Genomic DNA, 22,751 nt, shown 5'->3' with positions numbered 1-22,751 from the left:
CGTCAGTGTGCCAGCATCGTGCCAGATCTGGCACATGATCTGGCACCAGTAAATATGGCGTCAATGAGTCAGACATGGTGTCCACCGCATTTTTTCTTCTTATGGCGCCAGTGAATCGAACATTTTTCTGACAACCATGTTGTGACGTCGTCAGTGAAACGTAGATGACGTGTCGCAGTCGTCCTATGGCGTCAGTGAATCAGGTGCACCCTGAAAATCCTACATCCTCCCTTGAAGTACCGATCCAGATTCGCAAAATGTAAGTATAATTATTTTCATATATTTATGGTAGTTAATTTCCCCCTTTTTTATGGATATGGTTTTCTACCACAACAGGGTTGAACCTTTAACATCCTTTGAAACCAGTAATACACAGAACGAGCTTTCCAACTCTATTCGGAGTAATGTGGATCCGAGAAAGAATTATCCCATTATTGTAGAATCTGTCGTAAGACGAAAGAACTTAAGAAGAATTAGGAAATTCGAAGCCATCGGACGGGATAAGGATTACGGGAGAGCCGAACGTACCATAGATTCAGAAACGGGGGATTTAGTAATAAACCCCATACCGAATGAAGTCTTTAATTTATATGATTGTGGCGAATATTACACATTGCAATACGTTAATGCTCCTTACATAAATTTAGGTTTGAAGCACTTAGCGGTGTACAAGTTACTAACTGTCTCTGCCCAACTCCCACCACGGACATTTATCGACATGTTTGCTAGACAGTTTCCATGTATCATAAATAATAGAAAAGAATTCGAGGGGGATTCTATCTATGCACATTATGTACATCTCTCCCCCACAAAATGTACGGAATGCCCAACCCAAAATTATTGCCCGTTAGGCAGTTGCCATCCTCGCAATGAGGAGGAATGTAAATTTCGCACCTTTTACTACGGGGGATACGAATTTCATTGTCCCTACAGTACTTAAGAGTTCTAAACCTAGCTCTCCATATGTGCATGTTTATGGTTTATAAAACTTACAAGGCAGTTAGAAAAAACTATAAGGATAAAAACGAGACGGCCATACATTATATGTTCAAGGCCATGTATACTTGCTAGTTAGCCGAGTGTCTGTATGATCACACCCAGAGTTTAATGTTTTACGAAGTTCATTATCATATGAGATCCAACGGTTCGAATCATTATTTCGCCAATAATTATTTCGCAGATTTTATTTAACTTATTGGTTGAATTAGATGTTTAATAATTGCACTTAAGTTTTCAATTCTGTAAGCAAATGGTTTCTCTGAAGGTGCGTTCAGATTATCCAACTTTTGTCAGCTGACAAAACCCCGACTAGTCGGCTTGACTTGTCCGGCCGACCAGTTAGGTCTGTCCAATCATTCACACTACCTGACCAGTCAGTGCGCTTTTAAGAAGGTTTTTAGTTCTCTTCTTCGCCACGAGATGGCTAAAATATTGAAAATTGCCAATCGAAATTATTATCGTCTGCTATTGTCGTCTGCTTAAGGAAATACGAAAATAGCTTGTTAAGCTTCTCTTTTGGTTCGAACTTTGACGATTTTAAAACCACATTATGGATGTGGAGGAGGATTATTGTAGAAAGAGAAACATTGCCCTTATAGGAATAGTGACTTTAATAGATCGAACGAAAAAAAAGAAACAAGCCAAGAAAAGGTCGATGTGGGTTAAGAACTGGATAGCGAAGCGAAATGAAAAAGGAGCGTACAACTCTCTTATTTTGAAGCTGAAGGAAGAGGCGAATGATTATCGAAATTATCTTCGAATGTCTGAAGATACCTTTGTCGATAGTCTTAAAGCTGTTAAATTTCATATTGAAAAACAAGAAACACTGTTTAGAGAACCTATTCCTGCTGAACAACGATTGGCACTGACGCTACGGTTCTTGGCAACAGGTTGGTATTTTGTTACTAATTCATTATGACATTTTACTAGACTCTTATAATTAAAATTGTTATTATTTTTTTAGGGGAAAGCATGCATTCTTTACGATATCAATTCCGTATGGGTGTGAGCACCATTCACGAAATCGTTTACGAGCCATGCAACGCAATATTTCAGCAACTTGCACCAAAGTAAATTTATTTATAAAATTAAATATGTTGTGATTCTAAACAGGCACCTAGCGTATCCTCAGTCCAAAGACGATTGGTTAAAAATTGCCAAAAAATTCAAGAACAAGTGGCAGTTTGACAATTGTATCGGTGCTATGGATGGAAAGCACATAAACATTACTGCACCTCCAAACTCCGGCTCGTTTTTTTACAATTACAAAGGGACGTTCAGTGTTGTACTTTTGGCTCTGGTAGATGCAAATTCAAAGGTTCGAGAATTCAAATTAATGTTGTTATTTGAATTCTAATGTATGTTCTAATTGTAGGCAATATTTGTTGATGTCGGAACAAATAGACGGTGTCATGACATTTCCAACTTTTCCAACTCTAAACTCTCAAAATCTTTACAAAATGATTCGGAGAAGCTACCAGACCCTAAACCCTTACCTGAAAGATTAATTCCCGTGCCTTATGTTATAGTGGCCGATGAAGCTTTTACCTTGAAACCTAATGTAATGAGACCATATTCAAAAAATGAGCTGACATTCCACAAAAGAGTTTTCAACTATAGGTATGAAATAAATACAGGAACCTATGCTCGTTTAATTACTTTATGGACAATTGAAGCATTAATTAATTTCTTGCTTTTTAGGCTTTCGAGAGCTAGAAGGGTCTCTGAAAATTTCTTCGGAATAATTGTAAAAAGATTTCGGATTTTACTGAAAACCATTCAAGCCCTGCCGAAAAATGTGGAAACTATTGTTCTAGCGGTCTGCACTCTGAACAATATTCTACGTCAACAATCTATTGATACTAACGAGGATGAAGATGTAGGCCTAGGAGAAGGCAATGAGAAAAACAATGATATAAGAAGATTGACGCCCCTTGCTCACCAAGGCTCTAGGTCATCGGCAGAGGCGAAAAAAGTAGAGGAAGAGTTTATGCAGTATTTTTGCAATGAAGGAGCAGTTGATTTCCAATGGGAAAGAATTCGTGATTACTAACGTTAATATTGTAAGTAGAAAAAAACGTTAAAAAAGTTATGACGATTTATATTTTAAAGATCAAAGGAAAGGAAAATGTAAAAAATTTCTCGAATTTCAGTGTTTTCATCTCTTTAAATGTTCAAATAAAATATTTTAATCATCGAAGTTTTCATGCTTTTTTTCAAAAATCATTTGCATAATGCTGCACCGCAATTTATCAGCCACTTTAGTGTTAAGACCTCGCATCTGTGATGCTATGAAGGCCCCAAACAAATCATGTTCGTCGCTAGTGTCTTTTTTTGTTTTTGGCGGATTTTTTAAGCACTCAAGAGCTTCCACCAGAAATTCTTCAGTCACTGCCGATGCTTCACTTGTTTTGCTCTTTTTTTGGTGGAAGTTTCCCATATTCAGAGTGGGAGGGACAAGCTCCTATGCTAGTCCAATTTGTCGATGACGAAAATGATGATGACGGTCTTACGTCTTCCCGAGCTTCAGTGATATCATCCAAATCTTTTTCACCTTCCCCATCCTGAGGCTCGATAATTTCATCATCGAAAAAACTAATTGTTTGTTGGCATATTTCAATTGGTTTGCGTTCATTTTCAACCTAAGAATAAAAATAAGCTTTAAGAGTTTTTGGTATTTATGTTCTGATTTTAACTGAATATTTATACCGTATCCATTGCTCTTTGTGTTTCCTCAGTTTCTAAACTTGAGCGAGCTTTTCTTGGTTGAAGTGAGGTTTTCAAAAATAGCATATCACTGAAGAACTCCCACTTGGGCTCATACACATCATCAGTGCTAGAACCGCTTTTTTTTCACGCTGTTACCTTTGAGAGCTCACGCGAAAAGTACGTCCTGAGCCCTTCCCAGCGAGTTTTAACATCAGCCACTTTAAACAAACACATAACAATTGAGCTTTAATCGCATGATGTACCAATCAATAAATACCTGAACAACCAATATTTTCAGCCACATCCTGGAAAACCTTTTCTCACTGAGCGGTTTTTTTTTGTAGTTCGGGTGCTTTGTATTATACAAAAATTCATTTGGTTTGATAAATTCTCTCAATTTCCGCGAAGCTATGCTGCTCCAGTTAAATTTCTACAATTTCATAATTACTATTTATAGTACATACATACATTAAACCAAATACAATTAGTTTTCTATCTTACCACAGGTTTTGTTCTTCCTTTATTTGAGCTCATATTGAACGTCCAAAGTCTCGTTCTTCGCCACAAAACACTTTAGGCACGTGTTTAGTGACGTCAAAGTCTCTATCTCCTGATTGGATAAACGCTCCCCCGATTTTTGTCGGCCTGACCCTGATCGGCTACCAACCCGATTAAAAATCGGCTTCGAACCTGACAAAAATCAAGTCAGGACTAGCATTCACACAACCCGACATGTCGTACTGACTTGTACGACTGACCTTGTCAGCTGACAAAAGTTGGATAATCTGAACGCACCTTAAGTGTATGTAACTCATCCTGTAAATAATACTTTGAATTTAAATAATAAATATTCGAATTTAATACTTTCTCATTTATTTAACTAAATATATATAGACATATTACAGCATATTTTTATAAAAAATCACACGCATGAGGGATTTTCCTTCGCGTATCCACGCCTTATGTCCCCCATGTGTCTAAAGGTAACATTTACCCTTTCTTTTAATGAGGGGTTGAAATCCTTGGGAACGGAAAGCTCCCAATCTTTTTGACAATTCAAACCCCTCATTGAAAGAAGGGAACCGTTTCTTAAAACAACCGAAATGGTTGCCCGAGATTCGCCTTTCGGTCGCATCTGAAATTTCCTTTCAGCGCCGAAAGATAGGGAGGCGATAGTGGAGTGCACTCCATATTCATCATCGGAGTGCCACCCAACACTATCCCTCCCATCCCGATACAAATTCACCACCGCGGCATTAAATCGCGCCCCGCACTGCTACTCCACTTTTTCTTTTAAGTTCCGCAGGCTTTTAGGTCACTCTACTAAACTCTTAATGGCATGTCGCCCCATAGGAGTAATTTAAAAAGTTCCGGTTTTCGCAAACGTAGAAAACTTAACGAGGAAGTCTCCGGTTCACTTCCTCGTAAAGCCCCTCAAACTCGGACAATAGTTTGCCGATCGTAACTTCCTCTTCGAATCCGTCGCGGTAAGCTATCGATGTTAAGAATGTCGCGCCAGAAATTTTAAGAATTTAAACTATTTTTAGTGATTTTATCTTGTGTAAAATAATAATCAAATAATCATAAAAATTAATAATGGATAGTATAAAATTAACAAAATAGACCATTGTAAAAAAAGAATATAGGTAAACAAGATAACAACTTAAAAAACCTCTGTTGTTCTAAGATAAAAAATGGACACGTGACCTATGGGGTCTCGCGTCTCTTGCTAGTGGATTTCTTAAGAATCACTCTCGAAATTACCTCCAACGCGAGAAGTTCATCTAATTTTAACCTTGCTAGAGTAAACCATTACCTACAATAAAGTCGCAAAGTTTATAATATACTGTTTATTATATCAAAAGCAATATATCATTTACAAAATTACCAACAAAAGTATATTAAGACTAGTTAATTTTTCAGTCGGTTAATTAGTTCATCTAGTTAGTATTGGTTCTCCCAATAACCTAAACACCAACAAAGAGCTATTCGCAACATGGTACCGAAACCCGGGACAAAAGGGAAAAGACAGTGCATAAACTGAAGTAAATACCAAATAAATTCAAGTCCATTCACCAAGAACCAAGATGTCCCTAACTGCCGCGCAACAAGAGGAAGAAAATATCCGCCTAGATGAATTAGCGAAGGCCAAATCGCTTAGAACCACAACGCGATCCAGTGTTTCGCGATTAATGAATACTTTCAATGCCTTATCAAAAGATCCCAATTCCAATGAAGATGATGTGGAGGACCAGCTCGCGCTTCTTTTAAATAAAAACGAAATCTTAACTAAATTAGATTCGGAAGTAGTGCGCTATTCAGTTGAGGGAAAAGACTTGGAAAAAGAAACCGAGACCGCGATGGATTATCAAGACCGTATAACGATGAGTCGTAGAGCTGCGGAAAGGTGGCTGAGGAAATACCGATTTCCGAGTGGAGCCTCTTCATCAGCATCAACAATAGTGGAGTCGACCTGCAAATTCCAAGAGTCCAAACTCCCAGAACTTTCAATACCGAATTTTGCTGGCGACAGGACCGAATGGGACGGATTTTGGTCACAGTTTCAAACCTCCGTGGACGAGAAGACTACGCTAACTAGGGTCCAAAAATTTAATTATTTAATTGGTTACCTGGAAGGGGACGCGAAAAAGTCTCTCAAGGGCATGAAGGCATCGGACGAGAACTACCTCGAAGCTATTAGAACTTTAAAAGAGCGTTTCGAACGCAAGGATTTAGTCATTCAAACGCATAGTAAACGCCTTATGGGTGTACAAACTGTCAGCGATTCGAACAACATTGTAGCTTTACGTAATTTATATGATGTAATACAAGTAAATATCAGATGTTTGAGTGGCTTAGGGGTAGACGCCGCCTTAAGCGGCAATTTTATCTGTCCAGTTCTTATCGCATGCTTACCACCCGATGAGCGGTTAGCTTATAGTCGTTCAAATTTAAGAGACGAGGAATGGAACCTCACCGCTTTAGTTGAATTTCTTAGAAAGGAAGTAGAGAGCCGCGAAACGTGCTCCAATTTAGGAGAAGAAAAACAAGAAAGTCGCGAAAAGCCGCGTCATCAGTGGTCGAATCAAAATCGAGACCGCTATAATTCTAAATCCAACCATTATGATAAAAACCTAAATACCCACAATCCCGCAACCGCAAGTGTCTTGTCAAACAACGTTGCACCAAGGGAAACGTAACGCATCTTCTGCAAGAACACAACCCACGCCACTAACAATTGCCAAAATCTCTCGCTCGAGGAAAAGAAAAAAATCGTCCGCGTGTCGGGAAGATGTTTTATTTGTCTACGCCGAAATCATGAAACCGCGAATTGTAGATCCCATTACTCCACATGCAAAAAATGTCGAAAGGGTCACAATTTCGCCATTTGCGAGGAAAACGAAGCCAATCACCGAGCCAAGGAAACAGAAACCACACCAAAGGAACCTATAGGTGCCTACATCTCGACGTTAGAGCCAGCGCAAACCAGAAAAACCATCCTGCTCCAAACGGCTAAAATACAAGTCAATAACCCAGGAAACCCAAATAATACCCTTCAATCAAGATGCCTTTTAGACACCGGGAGTCAGGCCACTTTCATCAGAAGCCGATTAAGGCTTCCAGTCGTGGGAGAGCAAGTTTTAATGATTGTCGGATTTGGTGATCAGTTTCTGAAAGAAGTTAAGTCAATGCTCCGAAACATTCATGATCGAGATTTGCAAATTGAAATCGTCGCACTCGAGGCCCCTTACGTCTGCCATGCTGTCACCATTGTAAGCAGCCAAGAAATCGAGGAGTTTTCTCAAAAACGAGGACCAGAATACAGTGATTCACATCGTGAACGAAGGAAGCTAAGCCCCTTGAGTCTGGCACCTTAGGCCGCTCGGCCATCCTGACGTGGTTTTATGTAATTTGGACGTTTTAAAATTACATCTCTTCCAGTTATTTTCAAAAAACCATTCGTGTCAGAAGTGGGATTCGAACCCACGCCCTCAAACGAGGACGAGAATACACAGATTCACATCGTGAACGAAGGAAGCTAAAGGCCCGTTCACATTACCCAACTATAGTCAGCTGACAAAGCCGATCTGACCAGTCAGGCCAGATTGTCAGGCAATATGAACGTTTCACCCAACCGTACTATTGTCAGGTTCAAGCTCGGATTCTAATCGGGTAGGTAGGCGATTGGAGTCGGGCCGACTAAAGTCAGAGAGGGAACAAACCAATCACAATAAGCCTTGGCTATTACGTCATGGGACACGAGCTGGTTTTCTTTCAGCTCGAGAGAGAGAGAGAACCGAGAGTATCGGCCATTATTTAATTGTCGATGAAAGCCTGAAAAATGATTTCGGGCCTTGGCCATTTTTTAACATGGGTTAATTTTTACGTTTTGATGGTTGTTCCTCATTGAATATTATCAGTAGTAATATAGTAGGGAAGTTTCCTATATTGCTTCTGATATAATTGACCTTTATTTTGTTCTGAACTGCAGAAATTTAGTGGGAATAGCTTTGATGCTCGTAAAGTAGTCGAATTTATTCGAGAATATGAGTTCATTTATAATCCAAAACAAATAATTCCTATCATTATGTACCGCTTTGTACGTCCTCTTGTGTTTCAAAGGTAGTCAACCCGACTGGTTGGGTGGTGTGAACGAGTGACCTGACTAGACTAAATTGGGTGACAAGTCGGCCTGACAAGTCTATGATTTGTCAGCTGACTAAAGTTGGGTAATGTGAACGGGCCTTAAGCCCCTTGAGTCTGGCGCCTTAGACCGCTCGGCCATACTGACGTGGTTTTATGTAATTTGGACGTTTTAAAATTACATCTCTTCCAGTTATTTTCATAAAACACATCGTGTCAGAAGTGGGATTCGAAAACACTCCCGCAAACGAGGACCAGAATACAGTGATTCACATCGTGAACGAAGGAAGCTAAGCCCCTTGAGTCTGGCACCTTAGGCCGCTCGGCCATCCTGACGTGGTCTTATGTAATTTGGACGTTTTAAAATTTCATCTCTTCCAGTTATTTTCATAAAACACATCGTGTCAGAAGTGGGATTCGAAAACACTCCCGCAAACGAGGACGAGAATACACAGATTCACATCGTGAACGAAGGAAGCTAAGCCCCTTGAGTCTGGCGCCTTAGACCGCTCGGCCATACTGACGTGGTTTTATGTAATTTGGACGTTTCAAAATTACATCTCTTCTAGTTATTTTCATAAAACACATGGTGTCAGAAGTGGGATTCGAACCCACGCCCTCAAACGAGGACCAGAATACAGTGATTCACATCGTGAACGAAGGAAGCTAAGCCCCTTGAGTCTGGCACCTTAGGCCGCTCGGCCATCCTGACGTGGTTTTATGTAATTTGGACGTTTTAAAATTACATCTCTTCCAGTTATTTTCAAAAAACCATTCGTGTCAGAAGTGGGATTTGAACCCACGCCCTCAAACGAGGACGAGAATACACAGATTCACATCGTGAACGAAGGAAGCTAAGCCCCTTGAGTCTGGCGCCTTAGACCGCTCGGCCATACTGACGTGGTTCTATGTAATTTGGACGTTTTAAAATTACATCTCTTCCAGTTATTTTCAAAAAACTCATCGTGTCAGAAGTGGGATTCGAACCCACGCCCTCAAACGAGGACCAGAATACACAGATTCACATCGTCAACGAAGGAAGCTAAGCCCCTTGAGTCTGGCGCCTTAGACCGCTCGGCCATCCTGACGTGGTTTTATGTAATTTGGACGTTTTAAAATTACATCTCTTCCAGTTATTTTCAAAAAACCATTCGTGTCAGAAGTGGGATTCGAACCCACGCCCTCAAACGAGGACGAGAATACACAGATTCACATCGTGAACGAAGGAAGCTAAGCCCCTTGAGTCTGGCGCCTTAGACCGCTCGGCCATACTGACGTGGTTTTATGTAATTTGGACGTTTTAAAATTACATCTCTTCCAGTTATTTTCATAAAACACATCGTGTCAGAAGTGGGATTCGAAAACACTCCCGCAAACGAGGACCAGAATACAGTGATTCACATCGTGAACGAAGGAAGCTAAGCCCCTTGAGTCTGGCACCTTAGGCCGCTCGGCCATCCTGACGTGGTCTTATGTAATTTGGACGTTTTAAAATTTCATCTCTTCCAGTTATTTTCATAAAACACATCGTGTCAGAAGTGGGATTCGAAAACACTCCCGCAAACGAGGACGAGAATACACAGATTCACATCGTGAACGAAGGAAGCTAAGCCCCTTGAGTCTGGCGCCTTAGACCGCTCGGCCATACTGACGTGGTTTTATGTAATTTGGACGTTTCAAAATTACATCTCTTCTAGTTATTTTCATAAAACACATGGTGTCAGAAGTGGGATTCGAACCCACGCCCTCAAACGAGGACCAGAATACAGTGATTCACATCGTGAACGAAGGAAGCTAAGCCCCTTGAGTCTGGCACCTTAGGCCGCTCGGCCATCCTGACGTGGTTTTATGTAATTTGGACGTTTTAAAATTACATCTCTTCCAGTTATTTTCAAAAAACCATTCGTGTCAGAAGTGGGATTTGAACCCACGCCCTCAAACGAGGACGAGAATACACAGATTCACATCGTGAACGAAGGAAGCTAAGCCCCTTGAGTCTGGCGCCTTAGACCGCTCGGCCATACTGACGTGGTTCTATGTAATTTGGACGTTTTAAAATTACATCTCTTCCAGTTATTTTCAAAAAACTCATCGTGTCAGAAGTGGGATTCGAACCCACGCCCTCAAACGAGGACCAGAATACACAGATTCACATCGTCAACGAAGGAAGCTAAGCCCCTTGAGTCTGGCGCCTTAGACCGCTCGGCCATACTGACGTGGTTTTATGTAATTTGGACGTTTTAAAATTACATCTCTTCCAGTTATTTTCAAAAAACACATCGTGTCAGAAGTGCGATACGAACCCACGCCCTCAAACGAGGACCAGAATACACAGATTCACATCGTGAACGAAGAGAGCTAAGCCCCTTGAGTCTGGCACCTTAGGCCGCTCGGCCATCCTGACGTGGTCTTATGTAATTTGGACGTTTTAAAATTTCATCTCTTCCAGTTATTTTCATAAAACACATCGTGTCAGAAGTGGGATTCGAAAACACTCCCGCAAACGAGGACGAGAATACACAGATTCACATCGTGAACGAAGGAAGCTAAGCCCCTTGAGTCTGGCGCCTTAGACCGCTCGGCCATACTGACGTGGTTTTATGTAATTTGGACGTTTCAAAATTACATCTCTTCTAGTTATTTTCATAAAACACATGGTATCAGAAGTGGGATTCGAACCCACGCCCTCAAACGAGGACCAGAATACAGTGATTCACATCGTGAACGAAGGAAGCTAAGCCCCTTGAGTCTGGCACCTTAGGCCGCTCGGCCATCCTGACGTGGTTTTATGTAATTTGGACGTTTTAAAATTACATCTCTTCCAGTTATTTTCAAAAAACCATTCGTGTCAGAAGTGGGATTCGAACCCACGCCCTCAAACGAGGACGAGAATACACAGATTCACATCGTGAACGAAGGAAGCTAAGCCCCTTGAGTCTGGCCCCTTAGACCGCTCGGCCATACTGACGTGGTTTTATGTAATTTGGACGTTTTAAAATTACATCTCTTCCAGTTATTTTCAAAAAACACATCGTGTCAGAAGAGGGATTCGAACCCACGCCCTCAAACGTGGACGAGAATACACAGATTCACATCGTGAACGAAGGAAGCTAAGCCCCTTGAGTCTGGCGCCTTAGACCGCTCGGCCATCCTGACGTGGTTTTATGTAATTTGGACGTTTTAAAATTACATCTCTTCCAGTTATTTTCAAAAAACACATCGTGTCAGAAGTGGGATTCGAACCCACGCCCTCAAACGAGGACGGGAATACACAGATTCACATCGTGAACGAAGGAAGCTAAGCCCCTTGAGTCTGGCGCCTTAGACCGCTCGGCCATACTGACGTGGTTTTATGTAATTTGGACGTTTTAAAATTACATCTCTTCCAGTTATTTTCAAAAAACACATCGTGTCAGAAGTGGGATTCGAAAACACTCCCGCAAACGAGGACCAGGATACAGCGATTCACATCGTGAACGAAGGAAGCTAAGAACCCTTGAGTCTGTCGCCTTAGACCGCTCGGCCATCCTGTTGTGGTCTTATGTAATTTGGACGTTTTAAAATTACATCTCTTCCAGTTATTTTCATAAAACACATCGTGTCAGAAGTGGGATTCGAAAACACTCCCGCAAACGAGGACCAGAATACAGTGATTCACATCGTGAACGAAGGAAGCTAAGCCCCTTGAGTCTGGCACCTTAGGCCGCTCGGACATCCTGACGTGGTTTTATGTAATTTGGACGTTTTAAAATTACATCTCTTCCAGTTATTTTCAAAAAACCATTCGTGTCAGAAGTGGGATTTGAACCCACGCCCTCAAACGAGGACGAGAATACACAGATTCACATCGTGAACGAAGGAAGCTAAGCCCCTTGAGTCTGGCGCCTTAGACCGCTCGGCCATACTGACGTGGTTCTATGTAATTTGGACGTTTTAAAATTACATCTCTTCCAGTTATTTTCAAAAAACTCATCGTGTCAGAAGTGGGATTCGAACCCACGCCCTCAAACGAGGACCAGAATACACAGATTCACATCGTCAACGAAGGAAGCTAAGCCCCTTGAGTCTGGCGCCTTAGACCGCTCGGCCATACTGACGTGGTTTTATGTAATTTGGACGTTTCAAAATTACATCTCTTCTAGTTATTTTCATAAAACACATGGTGTCAGAAGTGGGATACGAGCCCACGCCCTCAAACGAGGACCAGAATACAGTGATTCACATCGTGAACGAAGGAAGCTAAGCCCCTTGAGTCTGGCGCCCTAGACCGCTCGGCCATACTGACGTGGTTTTATGTAATTTGGACGTTTTAAAATTACATCTCTTCCAGTTATTTTCAAAAAACCATTCGTGTCAGAAGTGGGATTCGAACCCACGCCCTCAAACGAGGACGAGAATACACAGATTCACATCGTGAACGAAGGAAGCTAAGCCCCTTGAGTCTGGCCCCTTAGACCGCTCGGCCATACTGACGTGGTTTTATGTAATTTGGACGTTTTAAAATTACATCTCTTCCAGTTATTTTCAAAAAACACATCGTGTCAGAAGAGGGATTCGAACCCACGCCCTCAAACGTGGACGAGAATACACAGATTCACATCGTGAACGAAGGAAGCTAAGCCCCTTGAGTCTGGCGCCTTAGACCGCTCGGCCATCCTGACGTGGTTTTATGTAATTTGGACGTTTTAAAATTACATCTCTTCCAGTTATTTTCAAAAAACACATCGTGTCAGAAGTGGGATTCGAACCCACGCCCTCAAACGAGGACGGGAATACACAGATTCACATCGTGAACGAAGGAAGCTAAGCCCCTTGAGTCTGGCGCCTTAGACCGCTCGGCCATACTGACGTGGTTTTATGTAATTTGGACGTTTTAAAATTACATCTCTTCTAGTTATTTTCATAAAACACATCATGTCAGAAGTGGGATTCGAACCCACGCCCTCAAACGAGGACCAGAATACACAGATTCACATCGTGAACGAAGGAAGCTAAGCCCCTTGAGTCTGGCGCCTTAGACCGCTCGGCCATCCTGACGTGGTTTTATGTAATTTGGACGTTTTAAAATTACATCTCTTCCAGTTATTTTCAAAAAACACATCGTGTCAGAAGTGGGATTCGAAAACACTCCCGCAAACGAGGACCAGGATACAGCGATTCACATCGTGAACGAAGGAAGCTAAGAACCCTTGAGTCTGTCGCCTTAGACCGCTCGGCCATCCTGTTGTGGTCTTATGTAATTTGGACGTTTTAAAATTACATCTCTTCCAGTTATTTTCATAAAACACATCGTGTCAGAAGTGGGATTCGAAAACACTCCCGCAAACGAGGACCAGAATACAGTGATTCACATCGTGAACGAAGGAAGCTAAGCCCCTTGAGTCTGGCACCTTAGGCCGCTCGGACATCCTGACGTGGTTTTATGTAATTTGGACGTTTTAAAATTACATCTCTTCCAGTTATTTTCAAAAAACCATTCGTGTCAGAAGTGGGATTTGAACCCACGCCCTCAAACGAGGACGAGAATACACAGATTCACATCGTGAACGAAGGAAGCTAAGCCCCTTGAGTCTGGCGCCTTAGACCGCTCGGCCATACTGACGTGGTTCTATGTAATTTGGACGTTTTAAAATTACATCTCTTCCAGTTATTTTCAAAAAACTCATCGTGTCAGAAGTGGGATTCGAACCCACGCCCTCAAACGAGGACCAGAATACACAGATTCACATCGTCAACGAAGGAAGCTAAGCCCCTTGAGTCTGGCGCCTTAGACCGCTCGGCCATACTGACGTGGTTTTATGTAATTTGGACGTTTCAAAATTACATCTCTTCTAGTTATTTTCATAAAACACATGGTGTCAGAAGTGGGATACGAGCCCACGCCCTCAAACGAGGACCAGAATACAGTGATTCACATCGTGAACGAAGGAAGCTAAGCCCCTTGAGTCTGGCGCCCTAGACCGCTCGGCCATACTGACGTGGTTTTATGTAATTTGGACGTTTTAAAATTACATCTCTTCCAGTTATTTTCAAAAAACACATCGTGTCAGAAGAGGGATTCGAACCCACGCCCTCAAACGTGGACGAGAATACACAGATTCACATCGTGAACGAAGGAAGCTAAGCCCCTTGAGTCTGGCGCCTTAGACCGCTCGGCCATACACTGTAAAAAATAACCGTACTGTCTAGTACCTTTAAAGGTATTTTTCAATGCATCCCCAGACGTACCTATATAGGTACTACAAAATACCGTTGTGTAAAGGTACTATGAAATACCTCTTGAAGAAGGTACTTTTGAGGACTACAAGGTATTTTGTGACCCCGTAATGGGTATCATTTAAACCTCAACAAAGGTCGGAATAAAACTTTCAAATTGTGAAAGGTACTCCTTATTACCGAAAAGGGTACCTGTTAACACTCGAAAAGGTTCGATAATATACTTCTAAAGGTATTTTGTGCTACCGAATTAGGTGTCAAATAAAACCCACAAACAGGTCTAAATTATACTTTCGCGCCATCAAAAATATTTGCGCCACATTTGAAACTGGTAAACTTTCCTTTATTACCGCGGGCTTGAATCATTTTCAGACATGGTAAGCAATACACCACTTCGATGCAAATGAGACTGAAAGACACGAGAGTAATATTTTCCTTCCATCTCAACTTTTAGTGTCTGTTTTGTGGGCTTACGGGATGAGGGTAAAATTTTGCCTTCCATCTCGCCTTTAAGTGTCTGCGCCATAGGCTTGCGGGGTCGTGAGAGTTCGCATAGTAAGCAAGGGATTAACCACTCTACATTTCCCGATACTATATTTAGCTTCCCCTTGTTAAGGAAGGTGTGATACTGTTATAGTGTAAAGGTAATTCAGGGTCACATATACATGGATATTTTCTGAATGGCGACTGAAGGCGTAAGCTCGGATTCAAACCTTTATATTAACTATGTAAGCCTTATATCATAATTGTATTGCCTTTAAATGATGTAACGTATGCTAGTGTATATAGCTGTCAAAGAAAATAATTAATGTTAATTATATGTAATTATATATTTAAGAAAAACCACTAGCTAGGAAACTTGAGATTGAAATTGAAATCTCGGGTAGAAAACCACTACCCTATTCTACCCTACCGAACCTATTCTTTATGGTTATTAATAATATTCCAACAGAGATTTCTTCTACGCTGTCATTACTAGTGCTACTGGTGAAGTAAACAGTTAGTGTTAGAGAATTTGGGCTTGAAGTATTATATCATGTATTTTACTTTCGTAGTGTTAATTATAATCAGCACGCCGGAACTAAAAACTCCCTCTAAAGGAGTCTGTTAAGTCCTTTTCTGCTTCCAGGGTACGATAACATACCAGCAGAAGCGCAGAAACTCTAAAAGGTTTCATTATATACCTTATATTTCCAAAATACCTTTTTCGAAATCATTTAATACCCGCACTGTGAGACAACTAATAAAATACGTTCATGGGTACTAAAAAGGTCGCGGAGGTATTTTATAGTACCTTCAAAATACCTTTATTTTTAACAGTGTACTGACGTGGTTTTATGTAATTTGGACGTTTCAAAATTACATCTCTTCTAGTTACTTTCATAAAACACATGGTGTCAGAAAAGGATTCGAACCCACGCCCTCAAACGAGGACCAGAATACAGTGATTCACATCGTGAACGAAGGAAGCTAAGCCCCTTGAGTCTGGCACCTTAGGCCGCTCGGACATCCTGACGTGGTTTTATGTAATTTGGACGTTTTAAAATTACATCTCTTCCAGTTATTTTCAAAAAACACATCGTGTCAGAAGTGGGATTCGAAAACACTCCCGCAAACGAGGACCAGGATACAGCGATTCACATCGTGAACGAAGGAAGCTAAGAACCCTTGAGTCTGTCGCCTTAGACCGCTCGGCCATCCTGTTGTGGTCTTATGTAATTTGGACGTTTTAAAATTACATCTCTTCCAGTTATTTTCATAAAACACATCGTGTCAGAAGTGGGATTAGAAAACACTCCCGCAAACGAGGACCAGAATACAGTGATTCACATCGTGAACGAAGGAAGCTAAGCCCCTTGAGTCTGGCACCTTAGGCCGCTCGGCCATCCTGACGTGGTCTTATGTAATTTGGACGTTTTAAAATTTCATCTCTTCCAGTTATTTTCATAAAACACATCGTGTCAGAAGTGGGATTCGAACCCACGCCCTCAAACGAGGACGAGAATACACAGATTCACATCGTGAACGAAGGAAGCTAAGCCCCTTGAGTCGCTTCTGGGCGGCAAAGTTTGAGGGAATACGACACATGTCGGCGATCCTACCCTATAGGTGCCGACTGTCCCGTGTCCGCCGGAGGTGACTTACCCCAATTCCACCTTCCGTCACCTCCCAAGTAAACCTCATTTCCTTCCCTGCTTATACACATACGACCTAGCGGCCCCCGTCAGTGCTGGGCCGCGTAGGGTCTCCCGCTCAATTCTTCCTGGTGCTCAAGGCCTAACGGCTAAGCACTAGTGTTGTAGGTGGAAAAAAAAAAAAAAAAAAAAAGCCCCTTGAGTCTGGCGCCTTAGACCGCTCGGCCATCCTGACGTGGTTTTATGTAATTTGGACGTTTTAAAATTACATCTCTTCCAGTTATTTTCAAAAAACACATCGTGTCAGAAGTGGGATTCGAACCCACGCCCTCAAACGAGGACGGGAATACACAGATTCACATCGTGAACGAAGGAAGCTAAGCCCCTTGAGTCTGGCGCCTTAGACCGCTCGGCCATACTGACGTGGTTTTATGTAATTTGGACGTTTTAAAATTACATCTCTTCTAGTTATTTTCATAAAACACATCATGTCAGAAGTGGGATTCGAACCCACGCCCTCAAACGAGGACCAGAATACAAAGATTCACATCGTGAACGAAGGAAGCTAAGCCCCTTGAGTCTGGCGCCTTAGACCGCTCGGCCATCCTGACGTAGTTTTATGTAATTTGGACGTTTTAAAATTACATCTCTTCCAGTTATTTTCAAAAAACACATCGTGTCAGAAGTGGGATTCGAAAACACTCCCGCAAACGAGGACCAGGATACAGCGATTCACATCGTGAACGAAGGAAGCTAAGAACCCTTGAGTCTGTCGCCTAAGACCGCTCGGCCATACTGACGTGGTTTTATGTAATTTGAACGTTTTAAAATTACATCTCTTCCAGTTATTTTCATAAAACACATCGTGTCAGAAGTGCGATACGAACCCACGCCCTCAAACGAGGACCAGAATACACAGATTCACATCGTGAACGAAGAGAGCTAAGCCCCTTGAGTCTTACGCCTTAGACCGCTCGGCCATCCTGTTGTGGTCTTATGTAATTTGGACGTTTTAAAATTACATCTCTTCCAGTTATTTTCATAAAACACAACGTGTCAGAAGTGGGATTCGAAAACACTCCCGCAAACGAGGACCAGAATACAGTGATTCACATCGTGAACGAAGGAAGCTAAGCCCCTTGAGTCTGGCACCTTAGGCCGCTCGGCCATCCTGACGTGGTTCTATGTAATTTGGACGTTTTAAAATTACATATCTTCCAGTTATTTTCAAAAAACACATCGTGTCAGAAGTGGGATTCGAACCCACGCCCTCAAACGAGGACGAGAATACACAGATTCACATCGTGAACGAAGGAAGCTAAGCCCCTTGAGTCTGGCGCCTTAGACCGCTCGGCCATACTGACGTGGTTTTATGTAATTTGGACGTTTCAAAATTACATCTCTTCTAGTTACTTTCATAAAACACATGGTGTCAGAAAAGGATTCGAACCCACGCCCTCAAACGAGGACCAGAATACAGTGATTCACATCGTGAACGAAGGAAGCTAAGCCCCTTGAGTCTGGCACCTTAGGCCGCTCGGACATCCTGACGTGGTTTTATGTAATTTGGACGTTTTAAAATTACATCTCTTCCAGTTATTTTCAAAAAACCATTCGTGTCAGAAGTGGGATTTGAACCCACGCCCTCAAACGAGGACGAGAATACACAGATTCACATCGTGAACGAAGGAAGCTAAGCCCCTTGAGTCTGGCGCCTTAGACCGCTCGGCCATACTGACGTGGTTCTATGTAATTTGGACGTTTTAAAATTACATCTCTTCCAGTTATTTTCAAAAAACTCATCGTGTCAGAAGTGGGATTCGAACCCACGCCCTCAAACGAGGACCAGAATACACAGATTCACATCGTCAACGAAGGAAGCTAAGCCCCTTGAGTCTGGCGCCTTAGACCGCTCGGCCATACTGACGTGGTTTTATGTAATTTGGACGTTTCAAAATTACATCTCTTCTAGTTATTTTCATAAAACACATGGTGTCAGAAGTGGGATTCGAACCCACGCCCTCAAACGAGGACCAGAATACAGTGATTCACATCGTGAACGAAGGAAGCTAAGCCCCTTGAGTCTGGCGCCCTAGACCGCTCGGCCATACTGACGTGGTTTTATGTAATTTGGACGTTTTAAAATTACATCTCTTCCAGTTATTTTCAAAAAACACATCGTGTCAGAAGAGGGATTCGAACCCACGCCCTCAAACGTGGACGAGAATACACAGATTCACATCGTGAACGAAGGAAGCTAAGCCCCTTGAGTCTGGCGCCTTAGACCGCTCGGCCATACTGACGTGGTTTTATGTAATTTGGACGTTTCAAAATTACATCTCTTCTAGTTACTTTCATAAAACACATGGTGTCAGAAAAGGATTCGAACCCACGCCCTCAAACGAGGACCAGAATACAGTGATTCACATCGTGAACGAAGGAAGCTAAGCCCCTTGAGTCTGGCACCTTAGGCCGCTCGGACATCCTGACGTGGTTTTATGTAATTTGGACGTTTTAAAATTACATCTCTTCCAGTTATTTTCAAAAAACCATTCGTGTCAGAAGTGGGATTTGAACCCACGCCCTCAAACGAGGACGAGAATACACAGATTCACATCGTGAACGAAGGAAGCTAAGCCCCTTGAGTCTGGCGCCTTAGACCGCTCGGCCATACTGACGTGGTTCTATGTAATTTGGACGTTTCAAAATTACATCTCTTCTAGTTATTTTCATAAAACACATGGTGTCAGAAGTGGGATTCGAACCCACGCCCTCAAACGAGGACCAGAATACAGTGATTCACATCGTGAACGAAGGAAGCTAAGCCCCTTGAGTCTGGCGCCCTAGACCGCTCGGCCATACTGACGTGGTTTTATGTAATTTGGACGTTTTAAAATTACATCTCTTCCAGTTATTTTCAAAAAACACATCGTGTCAGAAGAGGGATTCGAACCCACGCCCTCAAACGTGGACGAGAATACACAGATTCACATCGTGAACGAAGGAAGCTAAGCCCCTTGAGTCTGGCGCTTTAGACCGCTCGGCCATCCTGACGTGGTTTTATGTAATTTGGACGTTTTAAAATTACATCTCTTCCAGTTATTTTCAAAAAACACATCGTGTCAGAAGTGGGATTCGAACCCACGCCCTCAAACGAGGACGGGAATACACAGATTCACATCGTGAACGAAGGAAGCTAAGCCCCTTGAGTTTGGCGCCTTAGACCGCTCGGCCATACTAACGTGATTTTATGTAATTTGGACGTTTTAAAATTACATCTCTTCTAGTTATTTTCATAAAACACATCGTGTCAGAAGTGGGATTCGAACCCATGCCCTCAAACGAGGACCAGAATACACAGATTCACATCGTGAACGAAGGAAGCTAAGCCCCTTGAGTCTGGCGCCTTAGACCACTCGGCCATCCTGACGTAGTTTTATGTAATTTGGACGTTTTAAAATTACATCTCTTCCAGTTATTTTCAAAAAACACATCGTGTCAGAAGTGGGATTCGAAAACACTCCCGCAAACGAGGACCAGAATACAGCGATTCACATCGTGAACTAAGGAAGCTAAGAACCCTTGAGTCTGTCGCCTAAGACCGCTCGGCCATACTGACGTGGTTTTATGTAATTTGAACGTTTTAAAATTACATCTCTTCTAGTTATTTTCATAAAACACATCATGTCAGAAGTGGGATTCGAACCCACGCACTCAAACGAGGACCAGAATACACAGATTCACATCGTGAACGAAGGAAGCTAAGCCCCTTGAGTCTGGCGCCTTAGACCGCTCGGCCATACTGACGTGGTTTTATGTAATTTGGACGTTTCAAAATTACATCTCTTCTAGTTATTTTCATAAAACACATGGTGTCAGAAGTGGGATTCGAACCCACGCCCTCAAACGAGGACCAGAATACAGTGATTCACATCGTGAACGAAGGAAGCTAAGCCCCTTGAGTCTGGCGCCCTAGACCGCTCGGCCATACTGACGTGGTTTTATGTAATTTGGACGTTTTAAAATTACATCTCTTCCAGTTATTTTCAAAAAACACATCGTGTCAGAAGAGGGATTCGAACCCACGCCCTCAAACGTGGACGAGAATACACAGATTCACATCGTGAACGAAGGAAGCTAAGCCCCTTGAGTCTGGCGCCTTAGACCGCTCGGCCATACTGACGTGGTTTTATGTAATTTGGACGTTTCAAAATTACATCTCTTCTAGTTACTTTCATAAAACACATGGTGTCAGAAAAGGATTCGAACCCACGCCCTCAAACGAGGACCAGAATACAGTGATTCACATCGTGAACGAAGGAAGCTAAGCCCCTTGAGTCTGGCACCTTAGGCCGCTCGGACATCCTGACGTGGTTTTATGTAATTTGGACGTTTTAAAATTACATCTCTTCCAGTTATTTTCAAAAAACCATTCGTGTCAGAAGTGGGATTTGAACCCACGCCCTCAAACGAGGACGAGAATACACAGATTCACATCGTGAACGAAGGAAGCTAAGCCCCTTGAGTCTGGCGCCTTAGACCGCTCGGCCATACTGACGTGGTTCTATGTAATTTGGACGTTTCAAAATTACATCTCTTCTAGTTATTTTCATAAAACACATGGTGTCAGAAGTGGGATTCGAACCCACGCCCTCAAACGAGGACCAGAATACAGTGATTCACATCGTGAACGAAGGAAGCTAAGCCCCTTGAGTCTGGCGCCCTAGACCGCTCGGCCATACTGACGTGGTTTTATGTAATTTGGACGTTTTAAAATTACATCTCTTCCAGTTATTTTCAAAAAACACATCGTGTCAGAAGAGGGATTCGAACCCACGCCCTCAAACGTGGACGAGAATACACAGATTCACATCGTGAACGAAGGAAGCTAAGCCCCTTGAGTCTGGCGCTTTAGACCGCTCGGCCATCCTGACGTGGTTTTATGTAATTTGGACGTTTTAAAATTACATCTCTTCCAGTTATTTTCAAAAAACACATCGTGTCAGAAGTGGGATTCGAACCCACGCCCTCAAACGAGGACGGGAATACACAGATTCACATCGTGAACGAAGGAAGCTAAGCCCCTTGAGTTTGGCGCCTTAGACCGCTCGGCCATACTAACGTGATTTTATGTAATTTGGACGTTTTAAAATTACATCTCTTCTAGTTATTTTCATAAAACACATCGTGTCAGAAGTGGGATTCGAACCCATGCCCTCAAACGAGGACCAGAATACACAGATTCACATCGTGAACGAAGGAAGCTAAGCCCCTTGAGTCTGGCGCCTTAGACCACTCGGCCATCCTGACGTAGTTTTATGTAATTTGGACGTTTTAAAATTACATCTCTTCCAGTTATTTTCAAAAAACACATCGTGTCAGAAGTGGGATTCGAAAACACTCCCGCAAACGAGGACCAGAATACAGCGATTCACATCGTGAACTAAGGAAGCTAAGAACCCTTGAGTCTGTCGCCTAAGACCGCTCGGCCATACTGACGTGGTTTTATGTAATTTGAACGTTTTAAAATTACATCTCTTCCAGTTATTTTCATAAAACACATCGTGTCAGAAGTGCGATACGAACCCACGCCCTCAAACGAGGACCAGAATACACAGATTCACATCGTGAACGAAGAGAGCTAAGCCCCTTGAGTCTTGCGCCTTAGACCGCTCGGCCATCCTGTTGTGGTCTTATGTAATTTGGACGTTTTAAAATTACATCTCTTCTAGTTATTTTCATAAAACACATGGTGTCAGAAGTGGGATTCGAACCCACGCCCTCAAACGAGGACCAGAATACAGTGATTCACATCGTGAACGAAGGAAGCTAAGCCCCTTGAGTCTGGCACCTTAGGCCGCTCGGCCATCCTGACGTGGTTTTATGTAATTTGGACGTTTTAAAATTACATCTCTTCCAGTTATTTTCAAAAAACACATCGTGTCAGAAGTGGGATTCGAACCCACGCCCTCAAACGAGGACGAGAATACACAGATTCACATCGTGAACGAAGGAAGCTAAGACCCTTGAGTCTGGCGCCTTAGACCG

General features: G+C 42.4%; 2 protein-coding genes and 12 non-coding genes across 14 annotated transcripts; 2 read left to right on the top strand and 12 right to left on the bottom strand.

Moving 5' to 3' along the window:
- Positions 1-1,549: 1,549 nt before the first annotated feature.
- Positions 1,550-2,507, top strand: LOC149665668 (uncharacterized). Its single transcript, XM_089842085.1, has 4 exons — positions 1,550-1,889; positions 1,964-2,069; positions 2,113-2,274; positions 2,375-2,507. Exons 1-4 carry the CDS (start codon positions 1,550-1,552, stop codon positions 2,505-2,507), a joined length of 741 nt encoding a protein of 246 aa, XP_089698211.1.
- A 3,288-nt stretch (positions 2,508-5,795) lies between these two features.
- Positions 5,796-8,369, top strand: LOC149665667 (uncharacterized). Its single transcript, XM_089842084.1, has 3 exons — positions 5,796-6,904; positions 7,046-7,533; positions 8,332-8,369. The coding sequence occupies exons 1-3, from the start codon at positions 5,796-5,798 to the stop codon at positions 8,367-8,369; spliced, it is 1,635 nt and encodes a 544-aa protein (XP_089698210.1).
- A 573-nt stretch (positions 8,370-8,942) lies between these two features.
- TRNAL-CAA (transfer RNA leucine (anticodon CAA)) lies at positions 8,943-9,064 on the bottom strand. Its single transcript has 2 exons — positions 9,027-9,064; positions 8,943-8,988 (listed from the first exon to the last, which is right to left on the bottom strand). It is a non-coding gene; the product is annotated as a tRNA-Leu (tRNA).
- A 254-nt stretch (positions 9,065-9,318) lies between these two features.
- TRNAL-CAA (transfer RNA leucine (anticodon CAA)) lies at positions 9,319-9,440 on the bottom strand. Its single transcript has 2 exons — positions 9,403-9,440; positions 9,319-9,364 (listed from the first exon to the last, which is right to left on the bottom strand). It is a non-coding gene; the product is annotated as a tRNA-Leu (tRNA).
- Positions 9,441-10,070: 630 nt separating this feature from the next.
- Positions 10,071-10,192, bottom strand: TRNAL-CAA (transfer RNA leucine (anticodon CAA)). The gene is made up of 2 exons: positions 10,155-10,192; positions 10,071-10,116 (listed from the first exon to the last, which is right to left on the bottom strand). It is a non-coding gene; the product is annotated as a tRNA-Leu (tRNA).
- A 254-nt stretch (positions 10,193-10,446) lies between these two features.
- On the bottom strand, positions 10,447-10,568 carry TRNAL-CAA (transfer RNA leucine (anticodon CAA)). Its single transcript has 2 exons — positions 10,531-10,568; positions 10,447-10,492 (listed from the first exon to the last, which is right to left on the bottom strand). It is a non-coding gene; the product is annotated as a tRNA-Leu (tRNA).
- Positions 10,569-12,327: 1,759 nt separating this feature from the next.
- Positions 12,328-12,449, bottom strand: TRNAL-CAA (transfer RNA leucine (anticodon CAA)). Its single transcript has 2 exons — positions 12,412-12,449; positions 12,328-12,373 (listed from the first exon to the last, which is right to left on the bottom strand). It is a non-coding gene; the product is annotated as a tRNA-Leu (tRNA).
- Positions 12,450-13,267: 818 nt separating this feature from the next.
- On the bottom strand, positions 13,268-13,389 carry TRNAL-CAA (transfer RNA leucine (anticodon CAA)). Its single transcript has 2 exons — positions 13,352-13,389; positions 13,268-13,313 (listed from the first exon to the last, which is right to left on the bottom strand). It is a non-coding gene; the product is annotated as a tRNA-Leu (tRNA).
- A 631-nt stretch (positions 13,390-14,020) lies between these two features.
- Positions 14,021-14,142, bottom strand: TRNAL-CAA (transfer RNA leucine (anticodon CAA)). The gene is made up of 2 exons: positions 14,105-14,142; positions 14,021-14,066 (listed from the first exon to the last, which is right to left on the bottom strand). It is a non-coding gene; the product is annotated as a tRNA-Leu (tRNA).
- Positions 14,143-17,192: 3,050 nt separating this feature from the next.
- Positions 17,193-17,314, bottom strand: TRNAL-CAA (transfer RNA leucine (anticodon CAA)). The gene is made up of 2 exons: positions 17,277-17,314; positions 17,193-17,238 (listed from the first exon to the last, which is right to left on the bottom strand). It is a non-coding gene; the product is annotated as a tRNA-Leu (tRNA).
- Positions 17,315-18,508: 1,194 nt separating this feature from the next.
- On the bottom strand, positions 18,509-18,630 carry TRNAL-CAA (transfer RNA leucine (anticodon CAA)). Its single transcript has 2 exons — positions 18,593-18,630; positions 18,509-18,554 (listed from the first exon to the last, which is right to left on the bottom strand). It is a non-coding gene; the product is annotated as a tRNA-Leu (tRNA).
- A 1,381-nt stretch (positions 18,631-20,011) lies between these two features.
- On the bottom strand, positions 20,012-20,133 carry TRNAL-CAA (transfer RNA leucine (anticodon CAA)). The gene is made up of 2 exons: positions 20,096-20,133; positions 20,012-20,057 (listed from the first exon to the last, which is right to left on the bottom strand). It is a non-coding gene; the product is annotated as a tRNA-Leu (tRNA).
- A 1,758-nt stretch (positions 20,134-21,891) lies between these two features.
- TRNAL-CAA (transfer RNA leucine (anticodon CAA)) lies at positions 21,892-22,013 on the bottom strand. The gene is made up of 2 exons: positions 21,976-22,013; positions 21,892-21,937 (listed from the first exon to the last, which is right to left on the bottom strand). It is a non-coding gene; the product is annotated as a tRNA-Leu (tRNA).
- A 443-nt stretch (positions 22,014-22,456) lies between these two features.
- On the bottom strand, positions 22,457-22,578 carry TRNAL-CAA (transfer RNA leucine (anticodon CAA)). Its single transcript has 2 exons — positions 22,541-22,578; positions 22,457-22,502 (listed from the first exon to the last, which is right to left on the bottom strand). It is a non-coding gene; the product is annotated as a tRNA-Leu (tRNA).
- Positions 22,579-22,751: the final 173 nt, after the last annotated feature.

Source organism: Phalangium opilio, unplaced genomic scaffold (assembly GCF_054372755.1).
Source record: "Phalangium opilio isolate 3A_F unplaced genomic scaffold, DU_Popi_V2 ptg000061l_1, whole genome shotgun sequence".
Lineage (NCBI taxonomy): Eukaryota > Metazoa > Arthropoda > Arachnida > Opiliones > Phalangiidae > Phalangium > Phalangium opilio.
Note: the sequence above shows the minus strand (reverse complement) of the source record. Positions and strands in the feature narration are given on the sequence as shown.

Excerpts from the sequence above, each read along its gene's own strand:
- LOC149665668 (XM_089842085.1), top strand. The coding sequence starts at position 1,550 with ATGGATGTGGAGGAGGATTATTGTAGAAAGAGAAACATTGCCCTTATA. Across the intron at positions 1,890-1,963 it reads GCTACGGTTCTTGGCAACAG|GGGAAAGCATGCATTCTTTA; the intron begins GTTGGTATTTTG and ends TTATTTTTTTAG. Across the intron at positions 2,070-2,112 it reads TTTCAGCAACTTGCACCAAA|GCACCTAGCGTATCCTCAGT; the intron begins GTAAATTTATTT and ends GATTCTAAACAG.
- LOC149665667 (XM_089842084.1), top strand. The coding sequence starts at position 5,796 with ATGTCCCTAACTGCCGCGCAACAAGAGGAAGAAAATATCCGCCTAGAT. Across the intron at positions 6,905-7,045 it reads AACGTTGCACCAAGGGAAAC|ATCCCATTACTCCACATGCA; the intron begins GTAACGCATCTT and ends CGCGAATTGTAG. Across the intron at positions 7,534-8,331 it reads AAAACGAGGACCAGAATACA|GTAGTCAACCCGACTGGTTG; the intron begins GTGATTCACATC and ends TGTGTTTCAAAG.